The sequence below is a fragment of the Stigmatopora nigra genome, chromosome 9 (assembly GCF_051989575.1).
Source record: "Stigmatopora nigra isolate UIUO_SnigA chromosome 9, RoL_Snig_1.1, whole genome shotgun sequence".
Lineage (NCBI taxonomy): Eukaryota > Metazoa > Chordata > Actinopteri > Syngnathiformes > Syngnathidae > Stigmatopora > Stigmatopora nigra.
In genome coordinates, this window is record NC_135516.1 from 14303002 (window position 1) to 14327713 (window position 24712).

At 36.8% G+C, this 24712-nt stretch overlaps 2 protein-coding genes across 2 annotated transcripts in view; one reads left to right on the top strand and one right to left on the bottom strand.

The window, feature by feature from the left end:
* LOC144201279 (collagen alpha-1(XI) chain-like) overlaps nt 1–24712 on the top strand; it is a 155359-nt gene that overhangs the window by 75277 nt on the left and 55370 nt on the right. The window contains exons 6-10 of the mRNA XM_077723776.1: nt 1851–1974; nt 8631–8832; nt 12075–12233; nt 12345–12439; nt 17860–17909. The gene's annotated coding sequence lies outside the window, so the exon portion shown is untranslated. The remainder of the gene's footprint in view (nt 1–1850; nt 1975–8630; nt 8833–12074; nt 12234–12344; nt 12440–17859; nt 17910–24712) is intronic.
* On the bottom strand, nt 11026–15794 carry LOC144201277 (alpha-amylase-like). The gene is made up of 8 exons (XM_077723773.1): nt 15566–15794; nt 14271–14615; nt 13273–13503; nt 13024–13157; nt 12246–12468; nt 12030–12151; nt 11795–11920; nt 11026–11215 (listed from the first exon to the last, which is right to left on the bottom strand). Exons 1-8 carry the CDS (start codon nt 15737–15739, stop codon nt 11026–11028), a joined length of 1545 nt encoding a protein of 514 aa, XP_077579899.1. The 5' UTR covers nt 15740–15794.

Genomic DNA, 24712 nt, shown 5'->3' on the forward strand with positions numbered 1-24712 from the left:
AATTAAAGTGTGGCCAAAGTGGTGCCGGGGGATATTTTACATATGCGAGACGATGGGTGAGATGGGGGAGGGGCCGGCCTGGCAAATGGCCAAAGATATTGATTACCGCTGGGATTACGACACCGGCAGCATTCCTCTCAGTTAACATTGTGATCATCAGCATCCCCGCACTTGTAATGCGTAGGTGGACACCCGCGTATCCTCACCATGGGAAGGCTTGTAAAGGGGTGCGAGGGGTACGAATGGACGCCGAGCAGATGGATAATGTCGCTCGCGTCTTGTGACGAAGGTCGAAAGGAAAAATTTGGTGACTGGAGATTTGGTTTTCTTGGTGAGCTTTTAAACAGCTTGCTTTCGTTCTGCAGTTAAGAAAATGGGATGATCGCTTTGAGATTTGTTGACTTTGTCAAGGACGTGATAAATGTACGTAGCTTGTTTTAAGAAAATGGCAATATTTTTTCATATTTTTTCCTCAGTTCTTAGACAAAAAAAATACCTGAATATGTCAACTTGGGACTTTTGTGGCTTTGGACTTAGTTTCAAAAGAGGTATGATATGTGTGTGAGAAAATATTAATCAAAGTTATTTACTGTATTTTCTCGCATATTGGCCTACTCCGCGTATAAGCCGTACCCTAAAAATAGCCTTTAAATCGTTGAATTATATAGTATTTCTCGTATAAGTGAGTTTTTTATACGTTTTATGCAAGACGTGTTATTTTTCTTGCAATTTAATTCATAGAAATATTGTTTAGCGCTTTATCTATTTATCTTTTCTTTATTTTGAATTAAATGACCATATTAGCCGCATGGTCTAGTGCAGGGGTGGGCAAACCTTTGAGCCCGGGGTCCCACATTAACTTTAAAAATTTGACGGATGGGCCAGGTCAGAACAAGATAGGATAACATATAAAAAAGTACATCCGTTAACAGTACATGAAACATAAACGTTAAAAAAGGACTAAAGTATTAACATACTCATCATCAAAGTCAAAAGTATAAAGTACAAAGTAAAGTAAGTAAAGGAATGCATTAAGAAGTGGTGACATATTTGCATTTCAAGATGTAAAATAGTAATGATTTAGTAGAAGAAAACTGTAGTAGTCGGCATGGGAAATTTGACTATTCATTTATTTTAAGGAGGAAAAACAGGACAAACATAGATTGTTTCAAGACATTTGTGAGCTACAATATCTCCAAACTGGTTCAAGTTATAATCTAAGATGCTGCAAAAGTACCAAAAGTTTGATTAAACTATTCCAATCTTCTGCCCTTTGTATATAAAGCAATTTTCCTGGTTGTTTCCGTCCAATGATATTTACAGTTGACCTAACATTTTCATGCCTTATGAGGTTTTATAAGCGATTAGATGTTGATGACAGAAGAAGCTATTCAGAACATAAAAACAATGCTAAATGCCATCTAACGTGGGTTAGGATAACGCTGTTCAAATTTAATAAAGCTTTTTGAGGACTCGTCATAAAATTCGGGGCCATCACAAGTGGGGGGGGGGGGCAACCTGGGAATTGAGTTATCACTAAGCATGGAAAGATGTTCAATACTTCATGGGGTCTTGCCAAGATGCTGGTGTCAGGGGGATGTGGATTTGACGGCGGATAATAACACCATCAACAACCTTCTGTGTGTGTGTGGGTGGGTGTGTTTGTGTTGTGAGTAGTGGGGGGGTAGCTTTCCGCTGGAGTGGAGGTTTGAATGTGATAAGTGTCTTCCTCTAACAGAATGAGCTGGCAAAAAAAAAATGCAGTAGATGCCATCAGATGGAGTAAAAAAAACTTAAATGTAAGAATTACTCGGGTGTTATTGAGATTGAAGTATTTGTTTGAATTCCAGGATGGATTAAGACCAGAAAACACATCCAAATCGGCTGTTTCGGGGCGAGATGGGGAAACAAGGACAATTGGCAGTGTGTGTTGACAGTCAGCAAACACAGATGTTCAAAGCGGGGAAAGTGGAGGTATTCACACTCAGTTGCTTGCTTGGTGGTGGTGGTGTTGTTCCATGGGGTACAAGCAAATAAGAATGTATCAGTCATATGATGTAGAGTTGACTTACTATTTAGCCCAAAGGACAACACTAGGTAAATATACATTCAAATCCTGGAAACTCATATTTTCGGATATTTTTTTGGACATGCTTTGGGGATTTTAAGACCTGGTTTCAACAGTAGATATTTAGATATTAAACTCACATGTATATAATTTTGAGAGTCATGTTATCAAATTGCCAAACGTCCGGACGACCAAACATCCTGGTGACCAAACGTCCAGGCGACTAAATGTCCCGGCGATCAAACGTCATCATCATGAGTGCTGACTTTCTGTTTTAGGATCAAATTCAAATGAAGAGTATAGATTTATATAAAATTTCCTGATTTTCCTCCTTTTACATCATTAATTGTAATTTTTTAATCAATTTCTTCTGTGTTTTAAGTTCAATAATCATTTTGTAAAATCTAAAAATATATTTAAAAAAAGCTAAAATAAACATTGTTTCAGATCTATAAAAAACTGAATATTCAGGGATTGTAATCCAGTTCTTTTAATCAATTTATTAAAACAAATCTATATATTTGATCCAAAAACTGTCAAAGGTCATCATAATTTACCATTTTAATGATGAGTAATCCAATTATTTTCTCTTTTTGCCTTATGAGACAAACAAAATGAACAAAACAAATGTGGGATACAACCAACAGATGAAGCCGAAGAACAAATCTGGCGAGGAGGCGGAGTTACCAACTAGTTTGGACAGTAGCTTGGTGGTAGTTTCCAACAAATGTCAGTTCTCCAACTGACGAATGGACCTGCTATTTGCCTCAGGGAATCCGGGCAGGTAGCATGACACCTCAATTATTGATATTCCGAGGCTTTTAAATGGGATCTTCCTTCAGTTTGACAAACAAGAAGCCATTTTCTAAGGAGTCAGAAGCTCATGTAGACATCTGCTGTCATGGGGGGTGCCGATATCTGAGTTTTTTCTCCATGCTGATGAACTTTGGTCACAACCAAATCCCAGAAGATCCCTGCTGATGGCCATCCTGCTCAACCACGCATGTTCCAAAGCAATAACTTTCTTTAGTCTGGTTCCACCATAGCAGACCGGACTGCCGCTTCCCGCAAGCGTATTCTGGCCATGTTTGATGTTGAACTTTATCTGGCTTCTCTTGCTTGGCCATCATAGCGACTGATGTCAGTCTCGGCATTCCCGCAGAGGATCATAAGACGGTTAAGAAAGTTGTTTTAATTACTGCTTGCAACATTTTATTGTCATGTCATCTCATGCTGGGTGACCTTCTGTTACAGAGAAGACATCAAGTTTAAAAGCGGCCAATGAGAATCTGGCCAAAGGGCTGTGTATGATTTCTTTTTTAATCATTCCCAGTATTTTCTTAACCAGACATTGATATGTCTCTAAATATTTCTCTGTGTTAAAACCGCGCTGTGAAATTCTGATTAAATATTCATTATGATAGGACACACTAAAACAGGGGTCTAAAAACCCATTCCACAAAGGAAGTGGGTCCTGGTCTTAGTTTGTTTCAACCGATACAGTGTTAAATGTACTCGGAAGTTTGGTCGCCCTGACGTTTGGTCGCCCAGACGTTTGATCGCCCAGACTTTTGGTCGCCCGGACGTTTAGACGCCCGGACGTTTGGTCGACCGGACGTTTGGTCGCCCAGACGTTTGGTCGCCCAGACGTTTGGTTGCCCGGACGTTTGACAACATGACATTGAGTTTACTGTTGAATTCAGCTCTCAAAATTATATTTCGAGAGCGAGTTTAATATCTATTTATCTACTGTTGAAGCCAACTCTCAAAATTATATTCACCCGGGTGACCAAACGTCCATTTTTTTTACAGACTATGTTCACTTTCATGTGACAACCTGCTCGCATTCCAGACAATTCACTATGAAATTCAACCTTGGATCTATTTGCGTGGTTATCATGCCGAGCTCCGCTTCTATCCTGCCCACAACTGGATTCAGAATAGCAAAAGCGCAGCAGTAGATTGTTTAAAAGATGAGTGAAAGGAAAGATGAAAAGCCTCAGCCCCCTAATGGATGGCCTCCAACCTGGTGGTCTTGCTGCTCTTGATCCTGTGCGATCACTTGATGTACTCTGGACAAGCATCCTTATCCTGAAAGTGGCTATATTTTTGTCTGTTAATAGGAAAAGCAAAACATATCAGGGCTGTCAGGTTGCTTTGACCTGACCAGGTGGTTGTCAATCATCCCGTCAACCAATCAGTCTTGGAATTGGAGCAGATGTCCATTAGAAATAAAAACCTGACATCTATCTTCAACTATGCCCAAGAGATAAACCAAAACTGTCACTATCCTAAACCCTCTGTTGACTGAAGTGTAAGATGAGTTAAGTATAGTTATAATTAAGACATTCAAACGACTCCATTTCGTAATCTTGGCGAAAGAAATCGGTGCTCGGACGTTTGGTCACCAGTCTTTTGGTCACCAGTCTTTTGGTCACCAGTCTTTTGGTCACCAGTCTTTTGGTCACCAGTCTTTTGGTCACCAGTCTTTTGGTCACCAGTCTTTTGGTCACCGGTCTTTTGGTCACCAGTCTTTTGGTCACCAGTCTTTTGGTCACCAGTCTTTTGGTCACCAGTCTTTTGGTCACCAGTCTTTTGGTCACCAGTCTTTTGGTCACCAGTCTTTTGGTCACCGGTCTTTTGGTCCCTTTTGGTCGCCAGTATAATGTACTTAGACATTAAACAGTACTTAGATACTAAACTTCCTCTCTTAGATATTAAACTCTCTCTTAGATGTTAAACTCTCTCTCATGAATATAATTTTGTGAGCTGGTTTCAACAGCGAACTCTCTGCCATTGGACCAGCGACCAAAAGACTGGTCTTGCGACCAAATGTCTGGTGACCAAAAACATAATGTTCTAGAAACAATGTCATGAGCACAGGACAGACCTTCAAAAAGGTCTAATCACCCAAAGACAGTCAAAAGAAGGGTCAAAAGTCTCCAAACAAATCCTGATCCTTGTCATATTCTGAACACAGACTTTATATGACATAGCGGACAACTTTTCTGTCATGGTTTTATAAGTAAAGGCAACGTCTGGTCTGCTCGGTCACCAAACCCAATTTGACGTGGGTCCGTCCGTCCTGAGCTGGCCATGCAACTTTAATGCCCGTGTGTTGCCCAGGGCGGCCATGTATAATTAAGGTGCTCGTGTGGGCTCCTCCTCCCCTGGTGCACATGCTGGGAATTAGGTGGGACAATTTTCGGACGACATACGTAATAACATCCATACACGATGTTATTTTGCTACCAAGTTTGGGATGATTGTTTACGTTGTATCTTAACTGGTGTTTTGACTTGCCAGATTGTGGAAGTCGGTGTCATAAGTTGACCTTGATGTTTCAATCTTATCGTGACTTGGTCATGCCAGTACATCAATTATGAGGGGTGTTTGTTGGGGTAATGTGCAGCACGCGAGGCCAAAAGTGAGTGAGTGAGTGAGTGTGGTGCGTTGAAGGGTTTTTCAGGGACGGGACCTGCTGCACTATTCATGCCGCCATCTGTTCCCTTTCACTCACATTTGCAACTTTGTACCAGTGTGTGTGTATATATATATATACCATATTTTCACGACTATAAGGCGCACCGCATTAAAAGGCAGACCCTCAATGAATGACATTTTTTCCATATATAAGGCGCACTGTCTATTTTGGAGAAAATTTAAGACTTTTAAGTCCGCCTTATAGTCGTGAAAATACGGTAATTGCTATTGATTTCCAGGTATGAAGCACTCACTACTTTACAGTCACCTCTAGAGCCAGCCATTGTTGATGTTTTGCATTTTTTTGTATAAAATCTTGCAGTGGGGGAGGAGCTATATGATGGAAGATGTTGTAAACTAAGATGGCATCTGCATATTTAACAGTATTGAGTATTCAGTTCAGGCGTTTGTGTTTTTTTTAATATCCGACAGTGGTGCTTTTTCGTTTTTGGTTTTCTGTTTTTTCCATATATAAGGCGCACTGGATTATAAGGCGCACTGTCTATTTTGGAGAAAATTTCAGACTTTTAAGTGCGCCTTATAGTCGTGAAAATACGGTATGTGTGTGGAGGACAAACATATCTGAGATATGGGAAGGAATGAGAGGAAGCAAAAAAAAAAAGCAGCAGCAATAAAGGTGGATCAATAAAAACAGCAGCGCATGGGGAGGGGCGGGGCAGATGAATAGGGTCATCTCACACAGCACCAGGACCCATGAAATATAAATGTGGCTCAAATAAAAGAGATTGCTTGCTTTCTGCAAGCCGCAAATGGGAATGGCAATCGCATCTGTAGGGGTGGGCTGCTAATTGGAGGCGTTTGACAAGAGAACCACTAAAGTCATTAGGAGGGAAATGTTCAATAATGGAGGTAATCAGTGGGGTTGTCATTAGGGATATAATGTTTTTTTGGGGTGCTTGGACGTTTGGTCGCCAGTCTTTTGGTCGCCGGTCAAATGGTGACGGAGAGTTTAATATTCGGGAGAGAGAGTTTAATATTCATGAGAGAGTGTTTAATATCCAGTACTGTTTAATATCTAAGTACTGTTTAATATCCAAGTACTGTTTAATATCTAAGTACTGCTTAATATCTAAGTACTGTTTAATATCTAAGCACATTTGACCGGCGACCAAACGTTGTTTTGAACCTGAACTTGTTAAAATTGCAAAAAACTGTCACACAATCTGCTAACCTGTTTTCCAGGTTTTATCATTTGTAATATTTACCAAACTTGTGATGTCAATTTTGCTCTGTAGTCAAAGCTGACATTGCTCTACATAGTGCTTTTATTAATTTTTTAATATTTTAGTTTTTTGCTTAAATGCATAGTCACAAAACAAACTTGTATATCAAGTCAATCCTGTGAATAAGTCAATAGAATTTGGAAATTTGTTGCGCCAGGTACTTTAATACACAAGAAAGTACTTTTGATATTGCTCAATCATTTTCCAATTGCAAATATATAGTATAAAGAGTATATTAAATCAAAGTATGGTGGTTTGGGGCTTAGCGTTGTAATCCAGATGATTCTTTTGAGGGCAGCATTTTATGGAGCGTTGCATCAAATGAGGTGTGAAAGATTCTCTGAGATGCTCCACTGTGCGGCGGGCGGGCGGCTTTGACGCTATCATCTACGTTTAAGATGCGCTGACACACACCTTGGGAACTCCACTGTGGATTCTCACTAGGGTGCAGACTGTTAAGGGACTTGAGCCGTGCTGGGATAACATTAAGGAATAAATGTATGAGGACAAGCCGCATGTTTTTTTGTCTTATTTGTCAGTAGGGGACCATCTATTACACATATTGACATGAGTGGAAGAGGGAAATTGTTTTCTGGGAATGTTACATTCAATGGAAAATGGCTGCATTGAAAATTTGGTTTTTGGTTGTTGGATTTCTGTAATGCACTTTTCAATTGAAGACTAGATTGCAACTTTTTCCAATATTGCATGCAAAAGATAATGTGAGGATTAGCTTTGTAAAGATTGGATTGGATAACTTTATTTATACCGTATTGGGGAAATTTCGTTGTCACAGTAGCAAGAGGATGAGAATACAGACACAGAAAAAGACATTTTAGACATAAATAGATAGTTAATGAGTAAGTTAATAAATAAACACATTAATAAATATATAAATAAATAAGTGTGTTTCATATATGTGTGTATATATGTGTGTATATATATATATTTTTTTATACATACACATATACACAAATACATATACATACACAAATACATCAATACATACACATATATATACACAGAAACATATATACATATACATACACAAATACATCAATACATACACATACATATATATATATATATATATATATATATATATATACACAGAAACATATATACATATACATACACAAATACATATATACATACAAATATACATATACATACATACACAAGCACATAGATGGATTTTTTTCTTGGGTGCACATGCATATGGTGAACAATATTATCAGTAAACAAAGATATACAAAATCCTGATTACAACATGTCTATGTCATAATTAAAAGCCTAATTTTTTTGTTTAAGTCAACATTTTTGGATGTGTACATTTAGGAAGGGAAACTGAGGACAAACAATGGCTTTGTGAATCAGTTATTTAACTCAATGTGACAGACCTTGTTACAACACTGCCCCCCTGTGAGCAACATTGTACTGTTTATGATGTTGAATGATAGATTTTAACAGTAAAATTGATGAACAGATCATTTTATAACTTTAATTCTGTTTAATCTAGTGTTTAATTCATTTGAATACTACTATTACATGCCAATTGTCATACAATATACTATTATATAGTGACAATTGTATTTACAGTAGTGCAAATTGTAAAAAATATTGGTTTTTAGGGATATTTTGAGTGGATTTCCAAGCAAATTACACCATATAATTAAATTTCACTTACTTAAGGAGTCCTGACATCAAAATGTATCTGAATTATAACACTTTTGTCCTTTAATTATGAGTTTTTGAACATTATAATCAGCATTGTTAGTACATCTTTGGTATTGAAAGATTTAACAGTGTGTATATACCTATGTGTGATGTTGCAGGTGTGGTGTGCCGCATTAAATATGGAACAGGAAAGTGGGACGACTTGACGGCCATGTCACTGAGAATCAGCGATGGATGACAGCGTCCGAGACCTCACCTGGCAACCCTTGACGACGTCTCCGCGGGTCGCGTCGGAAGCTACAGCAGACGCCGGCGACAGAAAAAGTCCTTCTAGTGGTGAAAGGGTCAATAATTTACAAGGTAAAGATGGTCCGTCATTGGAGGTTTGCCTTGTTTTTTTTGAAGGATTTCCCTGAAACATGAATAGTTTTTCACTAATCAGCATCAAATTGGTGGCTCACGAAATCCAATTTCATGTGAAATGGGTGGTGACTCATTTTCCCCTGAAGCTTGCTTCTAAGGAACGTTTTTGTAGTGTTTATCAGAAATTGTCATTCCAAAACAAATCAAGTTCTTGCTTGGATGTTTGTTATCATGCAAGCTCTCTAGGAAAAACATCATTTCAAGGTTTTCTTGTGGATTTTTGTTGCTCATCTATAGCTTAAAAATTGAAGATGGCCACAGATTGACTGCTATTGCTTGATGTGCCCACTAAGGTTCAAAACCTATTCTTTAAATTCCTAAATGATATCCTTTTAAATTAAAATTGTCCTTCTTCCAACCCTCAATGGCTGCCATAACCTCTGCAGTGTTGGAGTTGAATAACTTTATTTATCTTGTATTTGGGAAATTTGGTTGTGACAGTAGCAAGAGGGTGAGAATACAGACACAGAAAAATACATTTTAGACATAAATACATAGGTAGTAAGTAAAGTTAATGAATAAATACTTGAATAAATATATACACATACATATATAAGCACATATATACATACACATACATATATATAAGCACATATATACATACACATACACATATATAAGCACATATATACATACACCTACACATATATATATAAGCACATATATACATACACATACATATATAAGCACATATATACATACACCTACACATATATATATATATATATATATAAGCACATATATACCTACACATAGATATACATCCATGTATACAGTAGGTCCTAAGACAGCCATTTTTTTGTTAAAGAGCCTGACAGCTGATGGGAGGAAGGATCTACAGAAGCACTCCTTCCTGCAATGAGGGTGCAGCAGTCTATTGCTGAAAGAGCATTGGAGGGACTCCACAGACTCATTGTTGGGAGTTGGGAGGTGCTGTCCATGATGGACATCATCCTGGGCAGCATCCTTAGCTCTTCCACTTCCTCCACAGAGTCCAAAGGACGGACTAGGACAGTGCTAGTCCTCCTGACCAGCTTAATCAGCCTGTTCCGGTCCTTCTCTGTGCTCCATCGTGAAAACAATGCTTGCTAACAAACCCCATGTAAAAGTATTTCTCTGTAAAGCAAACACCTGTGCGACAATTTCCTTGCAAAGGTCAAATTTGACATCCCTATATCCAGAAGGCTATGAAGTTCAATATCCTCTTCCCCTTTTCAACTCATAGGTCACATTGCCATGACAACTGAGATGGGAAGAATGTTCTGACAGAGCATGGACATTTTTCCTGCCTCAACGACGCCTGCTGCTACTCAGTCCAGAACAAATATCTGTCCAAGTTTCACAGGAAAAAACAAAGGACAAAAATAGAGAGAAAGAGAAATGAAAAGAAGAAAGTTATCTGTAGTGTAGTCTCATTTTCTGTCTCAAATCCAGCTGGGAGCTTCCACATTGACACTTTTAATGACAAGAAGTCCTCAGTGGACTATAAAAGTACACGAAGGACATCCAGGAGCCAACCAGGGTTCATCCGGGACATCCACCTGATCAAAGAGACGTCTGACAGGGAAAGAGAGAAGAGAATTATAGCAGTTTTTTTCTCTCACTGGCTTTTTGGATTTGATACTCTGCCACTACTCAAAATGGAATCTGGGAAAGTTTACTTTTTCTGGATCACCTTTTATTCTCCATTGCAGTTTGGACACAAGGTTGTACTCTGAAGTAGATCAACTATCGCACTGTTGTGTTCTTCAAAATAACGTCCATGAACGGAGAATGGAATACAAGAACAGACATTTTCTGGTGATGATTAAACAAGAATTTTACTGAAATATAGGACCAATTTTTTGCTATGGTCTGTCCAAAAGATAATTTTGAAGAAGGAAGCCCCTTTGCAACCATCTCATTGGAAAGTCAAAGGATAGAAAAGCTTGGAATCCCTTAATACAAACGTTCAGAAAAAAGCAGGAACTCAATGTCCCTCTAGACTTTACACCCCTATGAAAAAGAATCTAATTTTTATGCACCAGGAAAGAAAATAAAAGCCAGAAAAGTGCCTTTTCACCGCAGAGCCCATTTAATGGCAAATTTTTTGTTCGTTGCTCATAATAATTTGTTCAATGTCGCAAGTGTTTACAGTTTCGATTCCGTATGAATTGCCACAAAGGGGTCTTCATCTCTGGTTTCGATCCGGAATCGAGCTCGGCTATCGTCTCCTACGTAGATCTGCTTTCCCGTGCACCGTTCTCCTTCCTTTTGACCAGAGATGACGTCGCAGTAATGGCCGCTTGGCATGCCGGTCTGTAGAGTTACGTCGAGGTCCCTTCAGATAAAAGACAAGTTTGTCATCTAAAAGTTGAGGTTCATTTTTTAGTTATTTATCTAATATAATATAAAACAATACAAGGAGACATCAGGCATTTCTGGTTGACTTGCAAGGAGAATCCATCTTGACTTTGTCCTCATTACAGATTATTCTAAAAGACCGAATTCATCTGCCAATTTAAGACATCAAATCAATTACCATATTTTCACGACTATAAGGCGCACTTAAAAGTCTGAAATTTTCTCCAAACTAGACAGTGCGCCTTATAATCCAGTGTACCTTATATATAAGAAAAAACTAAAATGTGTCATTCATTGAGGGTGCGCCTTATAATGCAGTGCGCCTTCTAGTCAAGAAAATACCCGTATTTTCACGACTATAAAACGCACTTAAAAGTGAAATTTTCTCCAAACTAGACAGGGCGCCTTATAATCCAGTGTGCCTTATATATGGGAAAAAAATTAAAATATGTCATTCATTGAGGGTGCGCCTTATAATGCAGTAAATAAGAACATTGAAAAGGACTCATCTGTTAACATGGATGTTAAATCACATTTAAATTGTGTTTAGCCTTACCAGTTGTCGTTGTTAAAGACAATGAAGCCACGATGACCACGCCCAAAAGCCACCTGGTTACCCTGGTTATCCCACCAGTGAGTATGAGGCTGTCCGTTGACGACATTGCGGAAAATGACCATGTTTCTACAAGTTTTGGACAGTCAAAAAGTCATTAGTGGTCATAAAACAAGACTAAGATCAATCTGTTGTAGTGGAGACCCAACAGAAGTGTTGGAATCCAGAATATCCTTACTTGATCTGGCGCCATCTGTGTTCACAAACCCATCCATCTCCACAGGTCTGATCGGGGTTGATAGGAACAGGCTTGGTGCTTCCGTCGTTATGACTCGGTGGTCCCAGCCAGTCGTTCTGATCCTGAAAATGGAGGACCACAACTAAGCTTCAATCCAATGATGGCGACATAAATGACAGAAGTCAGAAGCAGAAACATTGAAAAGTGAGTGAGAACCTTTCCGTTGACAATATGGCGGTTCCATCGGAAACTGGACATGACCCTGGTTATGCCATATGGATGTGCTAGCATGTAACCCATAGCCATCTTGTATAGCCTGGAGTCCCAGAAGGTGACGATGGATGCACCACCGGCGCCGTGGCCTCGCTGGTTGTCGTGATTGTCGACGAATACGACGGCATTGGCGTTGGGTAAGAAACCCCAACCTTCACCCCAGTTTCTATGCACCAAAAAAATGATTTGGATTAATAATTCTCTTCATTTATCAAACACACTGCTGCCTAACTATATGCTATTTTCAAATAGTGATTCCCTAGATCACAGGTGTCAAAGTGTCGGCCCGGGGGCCAAATCTGGCCCGCCACATCATTTTGAGCGGCCCAAAAAAGTAAATCATGAGTGCCGACTTTCTGTTTTATGATCAAATTGAAATGAAGAGTATACATATATATTTAATTTCCTGATTTTCCCCCTTTTAAATCAATAATTATAATTTTTTTAATCAATTTTTCTGTGTTTTAGTTCAAAAATAATGTTGTAAAATCTAAAAATATATTAAAAAAAGCTAAAAAATAATCATTGTTTTAGATCTATAAAAAATGGAATATTCAGGGCTTTTAATCCAGTTCTTTTAATCCATTTATTAAAAAAAAAATCTAAATATTATTGCTAAAATGGTCCGGCCCATGGAATTGACGTTAATGCGGCCCGCAAACCAACCCTTTGACACCCTTGCCCTAGATAAATATATATTTTCCTTTCTAAAATGTGTAACCTGGTGTATGCCAACTTCTCTCCATGCCATTTCCGAAAAACAGTCCCCAATTTTGCACCATATTTGAACTCCGTCACTCGTCCCAGATGGGAATATTCACTAGATGAGATAGGCTCGCCTCCAAGGTCAATAACCTAAAGGCCAAAGTCAAAAAAAATAACACATAAAACATCACCAAGCCAGCCAAAAAGTTCAAACAAAGCCATTTGAGTTAATCTGAAAATGCACAAGTCTGTTTCCAATGAGTACCTCCTGGAAAATGAAGGGTCTGGCACCCTCAGCGAACCACTTGGAGCTGAGGTTATGCAGACGGCCATAGACGGCAGCCAAGTCTCCGGGCCACATGTGTTTGCATGCATCCACTCGGAAGCCGGCCACGCCCATGTCGATCAGTTTATTCATGAACTCGGCTACTTTATCCCGTACATAGTTCTTTTCTAATGCTAGGTCCAACAGTCCAACCAATCGACAGTCGCGTACCTAGATTTAAACAAAAAATGCAATATTTCTGGATAAAATTAGTCAATTGGTGGGCAGTAATCAACAAACAAGTATTAAAATAATACACAAATTGGGACAGTGCATTTAAATCCAAGATTGGAATTCAATTTTGGATTGATTTACTGGAAATAGTTAGCTATGTAACAGTGAAAATAAAAAACAATTAGATAGTATTAACACCATAAATCTAGCATTTAAACCTATGTTACATAAAGCTAGTATTTAAACCTATGTTAAATACATCTAGCATGTAAACCTATGTTACATAAAACTAGCATTTAAGCCTATTTTACATAAGTCTAGCATGTAAACCTATTTTACATTAAGCTAGCATGTAAACCTATGTTAAATTCATCTAGTATGTAAACCTATGTTACACAAATCTCATAAAATGAGTCAACTTTTGGGCAGTAATCAACAAACAACTCATAAAATAATACACAAATTGGGACAGCACACTTCAATTCAAGATTGGAATTCAATTTGGGATTGATTTACTGTAAATAGTTAGCTATATAATAGCGAGAAAAAAACAATTGCATAGTATTAACACCATAAATCTAGCATGTACACCTATGTTACATTAATCTCATTATACCTGCATAATGACAATAAAAGCATTAAATTCAGAACTGTAGTTAACATTTCAACTATTATTTACTAACATTTTATACACAAACTTATTGTTGTGTGTACTCAGTGGGTAACTTAAAAAAAATAATAGTTTGTCATTGGTTATTCCTCACCTGATTAGCATCCGTGTAGTTTTCAATCTCACCACTAGGCGTCTTGCATTTGCCGTCGTTGAAGTCCCATTCGCTGTAGGGTACGCCGGGGAAGTTTTTGGTACTGGCGCTGAACCAGGTACCGCACGACGAGTGGGTCCCCTCACCGCCGGCCGCCCCGCACATATGATTGATGACGGCGTCCACGTAAATGTTGACGCCGACATTGTTGCATCGCGTCACCATGTCTTGCAGCTCGTTTTCGTCCCCGGATCTGGAGCATAGCTTGTAGCCCACGGGCTGGTACCTCTGCCACCATGGCCTCCACGGATTGTTCAGCACAATGTGCTCGTTGGGAGGAGAGATCTGACAAAACCAAAATGAAGATAAACCCGACTTATTAGCCTCTAACGCGCGTCTCATCCAATCCGTAATGGCCTTCAAATATCATCGCCATGTTTGTCTACGTGACCGGACGTTTGGTCGCTGGTCTTTTGGTCGCCGGTCAAATGGTGACAGAGAGTTTACTGTTGAAATCAGCTCTCAAAATTATATTGAAGAGTGAGTTTAATATCAAAGAGAGAGTTTAATATATGAGTACTGTTTAATATCTAAGTACTGTTTCATATCTAAGTAGTGTTTAATATCTAAGTAGTGTTTAATATCTAAGTAGTGTTTAATATCAAAGTACTATTTAATATCAAAGTACTGTTTAATATCTAAGTACTGTTTAATATCTAAGTACTGTTTAATATATAAGTACTGTTTAATAGCTAAGTACTATTTAATGTCTAAGTACTGTTTAATAGCTATGTACTCTTTAATATCTAAGTTCTCTTTAATATCTAAGTACTGTGTAATATCTAAGTACTGTTTAATATCCAAGTTCTGTTGAAACCAGATCTCAAAATTATATTCATGAGAGAGTTTAATATCTAAATATATACTGTTTTCAACAGTACTTGGATGTTAAACAGTACTTGGATATTAAACAGTACTTGGATAATACACAGTACTTAGATATTAAAGAGTACTAAATTACTATATTATAGTAACTTGGATATTAAACAGTACTTAGATATTATGCAGTACTTTGATATGAAACAGTACTTAGATAGTAAACAGTACTTAGATAGTAAACAGTACTTACATATTAAACAGTACTTAGATATTAAACTCTCTCGCATGAATATAATTTTGAGAGCTGATTCACAACAGTAAACTCTCTGTCACCATTTGACCGGGTACCAAAAGTCCGAGCACCAGTGTACCAAGTCATGTTCCTGTAATACAACTTAACTCAAAATACAAGGTACCTGCACTCCCCCGAAACCATTGGGCCCCAAGAAGCGCTCACACTCGGCTGCGATATCCGCCCAACGCCACTCAAACAGATGCACGATGGCCGTCCTGCCATGCCGAAGTTCAGGGTTGTGTTGGGCGCCAACAAGCCCACACAACATTGTTGTCCACACCATAAACCACTTCATGCTTTTTTTTTAAGTGAAATTATTCCAACTCCAACGTGAGCAACCGACTCACAACTACTTGTATAACTTTTATCTCCCTTGAGGGGAAACAAGTTGGGAGGGTGTTAAATAGTGTCGGCCAGGTTTTGTCAGCTGTATACTTTCCCAGGCATTGAACTTCTGACTTTAATATTACGTATTCTCTCTAAGACATCAACAAAAACATCTTTTTTTCTCCCATTCAAATCTATAAAATTATCAAATTAGCATCTTTTAATTTGGTACTGTATTTTCACGACTATAAGGCGCACTTAAAAGTCTTAAATTTTCTCCAAACTAGACAGGGCGTCTTATAATCCAGTGCGCCTTATATATGGAAAAAACAGACAACCAAAAACGAAAAACCACCACTGTCGGATATTAAAAAAAACACAAACGCCTGAACTGAATACTCAATACTGTTAAATATGCAGATGCCATCTTAGTTTACAACATCTTCCATCGTATAGCTCCTCCCCCACTGCAAGATTTTATACAAAAAAATCCAAAACATCAACAATGGCTGGCTCTAGAGGTGACTGTGGCTTGAGTGAGTGCTTCATACCTGCAAGTCAATAGCAATTACCGTATTTTCACCACTATAAGGCGCACTTAAGTCTTACATTTTCTCCAAAATAGACAGTGCGCCTTATAATACAGTGCGCCTTATATATGGAAAAAATGTCATTCATTGAGGGTGCGCCTTATAATGCAGTGCGCCTTATAGTCGTTTAAATACGGTACTTGCACTAAACCACTTTAGTTACTTTTGACCTCACTTCTTTTTTATTGTATATCATTTTTTCCTCCCATTCAAATCTATTTCATGTTATTCTTACCGTATTTTCACGACTATAAGGCGCATTTAAAAGTCTTAAATTTTCTCCAAAATAGAGGGGCGCCTTATAATCCAGAAAAATACATCATTTTGGCAATTACTTTAGGTTTGTTTTGATGCAGATTTTGTATTTGCTACTGCACTCCATTTTTTAAGAGGAAAATATTGGCTAGAAGCTGATTGAAATACGTTAAGGAATTGTAAGAGAAGACTGTGCCGCTTAATTCCATTCCAGTCGTACAGCCGCTGGCTGGAAAAGTTTTTGGAGACCAAAAAATCAAGTCAGCCGGAGTCAATTTTCTGATCGTCTTTCGCACCAGTCAGCAGAATTTAGGAATGGTGCTCTTTCACTTGGAATCTCTTTAAAGGCCTTTTCACATCATGCTTCACTTGTACTTCATGTGTTTTATAGCGTCCATCCATTAATGTAAGGGTGTCAGACTCAGGTTGGTTCGCAGGCCACTTTAACGTCAACTTGATTTCACATTTTAGATATAATATCTAGATACTTTTTTTTATAAATGGATTAAAAGAACTGGATTAAAGCCCTCAATATTCTGTTTTTTATAGATCTAAAACAATGTTTATTTTAGCTTTTTTTAAATATATTTTTAGATTTTACAATGGTTTTTGAACTAAAAACACAGAAAATGGATTAAAAAATGACAATTATTAATTTAAAAGGGGGAAAAAATCAGGAAATGTAATATACATTGGATCATTTTAGATAGAAAATTTAGATTTTGTTGATAAATGGATTAAAAGAACTGGATTAAAAGCCCTGAATATTCCGTTTTTTATAGATCTAAAACAATGTTTATTTGAGCTTTTTTTTAATATATTTTTAGATTTTACAAAATGATTTTTGAACTAAAAACAAAAAAAATGGATTAAAAAATGACAATAATTGATTTAAAATGGGGAAAATCAGGAAATTTAATATACATCTATACTCTTCATTTTAATTTGATCCTAAAACAGAATGTCGCCATTCATAATTTACTTTCTCGGGCCACACAAAATAATGCGGCGGGCCAGATTAGGCCCCTGGGCCACCACTTTGACACCCCTGCTTTAATGTATATTTTAACATTATCCTATCTCAACTTACAAATGCTTTTCTACATACAAAATAATCAGGCTAGAATAGATAGAGCACCATTTGTCTTCTTGTTTAACAGAACGTCCCAAAGTTTTATGGAAAATATTCTTGTACTTGACATACCATAAATTCAAATAGCGTTGCCATATTTTTGTTTTTCAGGGTGCAATGTGTTCATGCTCAACTCTTCACTCAACACTGACTGATTTAAGGTAAGCCAATTGGCTTCTTTCATTGCATAGTCATAACCAGAGACCACGTTTTTATTTATTTCTTTTTATTTTATGTCTTTTTATTTTGTTCATCTGAGTGTACTTGAAGTCTCTCTACACTAGAGGGCTGTCTAAGGTTTGGCTTGGACAGACTCTGAACTCCATGCAATATATTATTTAAAGTAGTATAGTAGTATATGTATAAACTCAGAGTGTATATAAATATCCATAAAAATAGGTATTACTGTTCTAAAATTGTTTTACTTAGTCAAACATTACATTTTTTCATAGTCCTTCACTAGTAATGTCACAGATTTCTATTAGAATGCCAAAAATACATATTTTTTGATCTGAAATTTCAGTTTTAAAATACTATATTATAAGAGATAAGCATATACTTTAATATCCATAGTTTTCCTCCATATCTAATATACAGCTTTTCTTTTCTATCATTGGAACCAATTCCAATTCTAGTTATATATATTTCTTCATATATGGCAGGAGTAGGGAACCTATGGCTCAGGAGCCATATGTGGCTCTTTTGATGGGTGTATATGGCTCTACGCCTTTTTAAAATCATATTTTTTCTTCATTAGTCTCTCATATTGATACTTATTGATTAGCAACAGTGAAATAATGTTCTAAAAAGACTTTTTTTACGTTCAAAGTTGTGAAATGAATAATAAATTATCATATTTTCATGTATTTTTACTTTAATAATTCTGAGTATGGCTCTCAAGGAATAATATTTGAAAATATTAATTGTTTATGGCTTTCTTAGGCAAAAAGTTTGATTATATAGATTGCATGATTTTATAAATAATAGCAAAAAGTTCAATAATTAGCCAAAATAGTTATATATTAAATAAAATATCAACATTAGGTGGGTGTATTATAATAACTTACAATACACTTTCAATACAACTTAATCCAACCCTAAGATTTAAAATTTAAAAAATATTTTTCCTATTTAATATATCTTTAAAAGTATAAAGTCAGAGAACGTTAGCTGCTTTTTAAAGGATATAACAAGTCCACTTTTGTGGGCCACCAATAGCTAAACAGGCCTTTTTCAAAGTATATCTTTGGGCTGGTACTGCACATTTGTGTGTGTTTGCAGTTGTGGGCGTCTATGTGATTTTCTTAGTTCTATTTGCATCAAGGTATCAATTTGGTGAGCCGTGCACTAGTAATAAACTTCTATTCCCGTGCTGCCTTCGATTGGGCCCTCCTCTTTCACCGCAGGCTGTGGCGTGGACATTGGTCCAAAAAGGCCTCTTCGAGGTTTACTACGTTTTTTTTTTCAATGTGGCGCTTCTTTTTGGCAAGTTTCCATTGACATTTAAAAAAAAAACAAAGGGTTTTTTGAACATCTGTTAAGGAGAGAACACTTTGAATAAATGTACTGGCATGAAGATGCCACCAAATCATTTTTAGGACGGATTTAATGCTGAATTTTGGCAGATTTTCAGCCAAATTGTTGCAAAATTACTTGGTTTCAACATGGTTGTTTTTTGTCAGAATATTTCTATATTTTGTAATGGAAATGCTATTTTTTTAGCATTATGATGTAATATTTAGCTTTGAAACCCAGTTACAGAGTATACAAAATATTTTTGGCGCATTTTGGGACTAAAACATCTTTAAAATGTAACATTTTATAAACCAAATATTTTATTATGAATTGTAGTTGTTCATATTTGCTTCATGGGATATTGGATAAACAAAATATAAGGAATTTTAGGGGGAAAAGGGGCATTGTCATAAAATCATGCAAAAAAAACTGTAATTGTCAGAACATTTCTATATTTTTTAATGGAAATGCTATTTTTTTAGCATTACAATGCAATATCTAGTTTTGAGACCCAGTTTAAGATAATATTTGTCATTAAACGTGTTTAGCATTAAAACATCTTTAAAATATAACATTCTAAAAACCAAATATTTCATTATTTATAGCAGTTGTTCATATTTGCTCCATAAAATATTGTATAAACCAAATATAAGGAATTTAATGGAAAAAATTGTCAGGGTTTACATGGGCCTTGTAATAAAATCATGAAAACTACTTAATACTTCAATATACCACTGATATTCGTTATCTTTGCTTGTCAATAATTGATTTTCTTCATTTTTTAGCATTATAAAAAAAATGCCAACACGATGTAGCATAACATAGTTCCCAATCCTTATATTTTTAACCTTAGTGCAAAGTGACAACTTAATTCGTAGTTATTATGAAGCGATATATATAATTTCCACTTAAACATTATGTTATTCCGCTTAAAACAATGAACATCTTTTATTACTTGTAGTCGGAAGATGTACATACTTCAGTGCCTGGGCGGTGTAACATATAGGAAAACGTGCCACCTGAATCATGACGACGAGAGTGAGAGCGGAAAAAATGACAAGTCCTATTTGGCCGGAATGATTCCATATGAGAGAATGCCTTGCTTTTTATTTTTTTTTTCTATCCCCCCACCAAGTTTTAAATACTTCCAGACGCGTTTTGCTATCGCCTTTACATTGCAACATAGTCCTGGAGAGGATTGAAGGGTACACGTGCGTGGACTATGTGCACGCACTGTCATATACTGTTACATATTACATACATACATATATATACAAATACACGCACAATAAAAAGCACTCTTATTGGTTGTTGGTGTGTCCCTGGATGTCCTGCTGTTTTGATTACTAGGGTTAGAAATACTGTATTTTCACGACTATAAGGCGCAGCCTCAATATACTGACACATTAATTTTTTTTCATATATAAAGCACACTGGATTATAAGGCGCCCTGTCTAGTTTGAAGAAAATTTAAGACTTTTAAGTGCGCCTTAAAGTCATGAAAATACGGGTATTTTCACGACTATAAGGCGCACTGGATTATAAGGCGCACCCTCAATAAATGACAAATTTTAATATTTTTTTCCATATATAAAGTGCACTGGATTATAAGGCGCCCAGTCTATTTTGGAGAAAATTTAAGAAATACGGGTATTTTCACGGCTAGAAGGCGCACTGCACTGCATTATAAGGCGCAGCCTCAATGAATGACATTTTAAATTTTTTTCCATATATAAGGCCCACTGGATTATAAGGCGCCCTGTCTATTTTGGAGAAAATTTAAGACTTTTAAGTGCGCCTTATAGTAGGGAAAATACGGTACTCAACGTCAAGTAGAGCAGCAAAATGGTTTATTTTCCATAATAGTTGAAGTTGTTGTGGAGGAGGAGTCTAATTTGCTGTGTTGGGAAGTCAAATAGGTGATGTAAGGACATTTTTTCCTCTAGTTTGTCAATGTTAAGACACTTTTTCAGTTTGGAATTGTTAGGGTGAGGTGGCATGGTGCAGGAGTGCCAATAGATGACATGAGTTCCATAGCAACCCAAATGGAAGTAGCCTTTGGAAGTGTCTTTTTCTCACTAGTTTGGACATAAAGACATTGGCTCTACAGTATATTTGTCTTCTGTTGTTCCTCTTTGTAAGTAGCTTAAAATGTCTACTAGGTTTGCTAAGAAAAGTTCTTATAAATCTGAGAAACCACTCATTTTTAATTGATGTTGACTTACTTTTAAGTAATAATTTTTCAGCCGATTTTCTGACTCTTCTTAAGACTTTGGCGTCCCTTTTCTGCATCCCGTTTTCTCAATGCCAAACCACATTGCTTTCCCAGTTTGAACCAAGTGTCATTTAAAATTTTTATTGTCATTGTTCTTGTGGTCAGAACGTGGCATTTATTGGTTTCAAACCATCACCCAACATCTCATAATCCCCGTCACACTTAATTGCATCTTTTGCAATCTTTTTTGTGTCACTTATAGTCGCTGTCAAGTATTTTTGTAGCTATAATACTTTAGTGGGATTGAAATAGATGGGGGTGAGGGGGTTTGTTTTAGCGTGGAAACAATGCTTCATCCAATTGGCCACTGTAGAAAAAGCCACTGGGATGGAAGCACTCCAGTGCACACACTGGGGAGGTGTTGATCATGTAAAAAATATGTACTATAGCACCCCCAGGCTAGCTACTGCGCTCCACAATGCAACAATTTCCATTTGAATAAAGTATTTTTGGCTTTTACTGGTAAAAAAAAGTTGAAATCCTGGAAAAAAACACACAAAAAACATCACAAATATGTTTTTGCATCTTGCATTTCAGTTGTTAGCAACAATTGCTAAAAATCAATACTAACAGTTTAAAAAAACTGAATGCATAGAGATGAGAAACATCCCAGTGAAACTCATTGGTTGAATTGTGGTGTTTAGATTCATCAATAATTGTATTTAAATATAATTATATTTCAGCAATTTCTTAAGCGTCCTTCCAGGTCTGCATTCTTGGGTAAAGGTCAGTCCTATCTTCCATTAAAAAGTCCGCGGTGACATGCTACTATCCCAAGCTCGCCACAGACAAATATTGAAGTAGCTCTCATACATATATGATTAAATACACGCATATATATATAAAATAGTATCACAGAATAACTCCAACAACAGTAAAACACCTATTGCATCTAAGTGAACATTCAAGGCATTCCCTAACAGGCATCAAAGTTAATTGTACATAATTAAGAGTTAAAGTAAATATATCGTTTGGAATTACAGTATAGTGTTGGTCTTAATCCTTGTTATTTTCTCTCCTAACAAAAAAAAACGTATGTGGGACCAAAACAAGTTGCTTCATGTCATCAAATGTTGGGAAAAAAAGCAAAATATTTCATGTTATATACAAAATGTACTGATCTACCTCGAAATATTCATTTATTTATGATCATGGTGCGAGTAAGTATTGGTTAGGGAACTTGGTGTACTGTGTTTCTTGGTTTGAAAGAAATTGGAAGACTGGTTCTTGGCATTTTCCAGTGTTTTTTTTCCCTACATTTTAATTAGCTTTCCAACAACATCCCTTCAAGGAAAATCTTGCGGAACTAGAAATGTAAATAATATCGTTTTTTTTTTCCACTTCAAGGCTTATTGTAGGTCCTCCGATTTGGAAAGTTGACGTTTCCTTGAATGGGTTTTGTCAAAAAGCGTAACAGAGGCTATCGAATGTGATGGCGTGGATGACTGAATGAATGGAATCAAGTCCAACATTCCTTGGATTTGAGGCCATTGATACTGTCAAGACTTTTTAATAGAAAACATGCCAGTGATCTCAAACACAATCCACAATTGCGGGATCAAAACCTGCATTTTTTGGTGAGTCGCTTTGGCAAATTCATTTATACACTAAGACACACCATCTTGCACAAAACATAGACATATGACATCAAGCCTGTCAATCAAACAAAGCATGAATTCTTACCAATATATTACTATATCTGTATCAAAAACAGGAAGCCACATGTTGGAGTTATTCTGTAATACTACTACTGTAATACTTATATATATTTGTGTGTATTTAATCATTTTTGTATGAGAGCTTCTTCGAAATTTGTCTGGGGCGAACTCGGGATCGTAACATGTCATGGAGGACTGTTTACTGGAAGATAGGATTGACCTTTACCCCAGAATGCAGACCTAGAAGGACGCCTAAGAAATTTTGGGTGATTTGGGGTGATGGCTAACCAACAACCTTCGTGATTACTCACATATTGTGGTAAATCTTGACACTTTTTTAACTTGATTATGGAATTGTTTTGCCAAATGGTGGCTTTTTTTTGTTTAATTTTAACCTTTACCCCAGAATGCAGACCTAGAAGGACGCTTAAGTTGTTTCATTTCCAATGGAGTTGTTTTTGAGTTCCCACCTTAATTGTTATTATTGCATACCTGATATGCGATGATTGTTACAGCTGTTGTTTTTGATCACGTAGATTGGATTAATCTGTTCTGATTTGTGGCCTTTATAATGGGAAGGAAAAATAGCCGCTTTCCTGAATCATTTGTGACGAGTATTGTTTTATAGTTATATTAAAGTATAATTATTGATAAACCTAACAACTGTATACCCAACTATTGCACAGTTTCATTCCAACCAATCGGTATGGAAAACAAAAAAATGAATACTTGTTTCCGAACAGAAAACCTTTTTGCTAAAACACTTTTTGCTAGGTTGGTTAAAACCAACCAAAATCCACATGTCTGGGTCATCTTTTTTTACCTCCCAAATTTTGACATTGACTCTTAACACCTGCAACTGGTGTACTTAAACTCTGGTCAAATTTAAACATTGGCTTTAAACTGGACTCGATTCAAAGCTTTTGCTGACCTTGCTGTCGTGGGCACATTTTTGGAAACATGACCGCCTTCATTTTCGTTGATTTGACGGTACACGAAACCCGAGACGTTGAAGCTCTACATTATCAAAGCCTTCGGTCGGCACTTTGTTGGTGACATTGCGGTTTTTTTGCCTGATGTCTTACCGAGTCTCTCATTACAGTCATAAAAAGCAAATTGTCTGCCCATTTCATCTCTAAAAAAACGTCACTCACGGTAGTTTTTAAAGTTCTTTTTTGTATGCTTTAACAACTATCGGATGTTTCAACATTATATTGGACATTTATGACCCACTGATAGACATTTATGGTCTGTTTTAGGCTTCTTCGTGCCACCTCATTCCAAAAGAGATATTTATAAGAAAGTGAATAAGAAATACTTTGTACTGAACAGTAGTATTTCAAGTTCTCACATGGAATCAACAACAAGGTGCAAAAATATGCTACTGCTTAGCCTCTGGTTAGCAGATGTCGTGATTAGCGCTATTTTCAGGCAGACTTTCAAACTTTTTGCCTGTTTTTACAAGCTTGATTCTCTTTGGAATGCAATTTTTTTGCTCAAATTCTCTTTTTTGTTT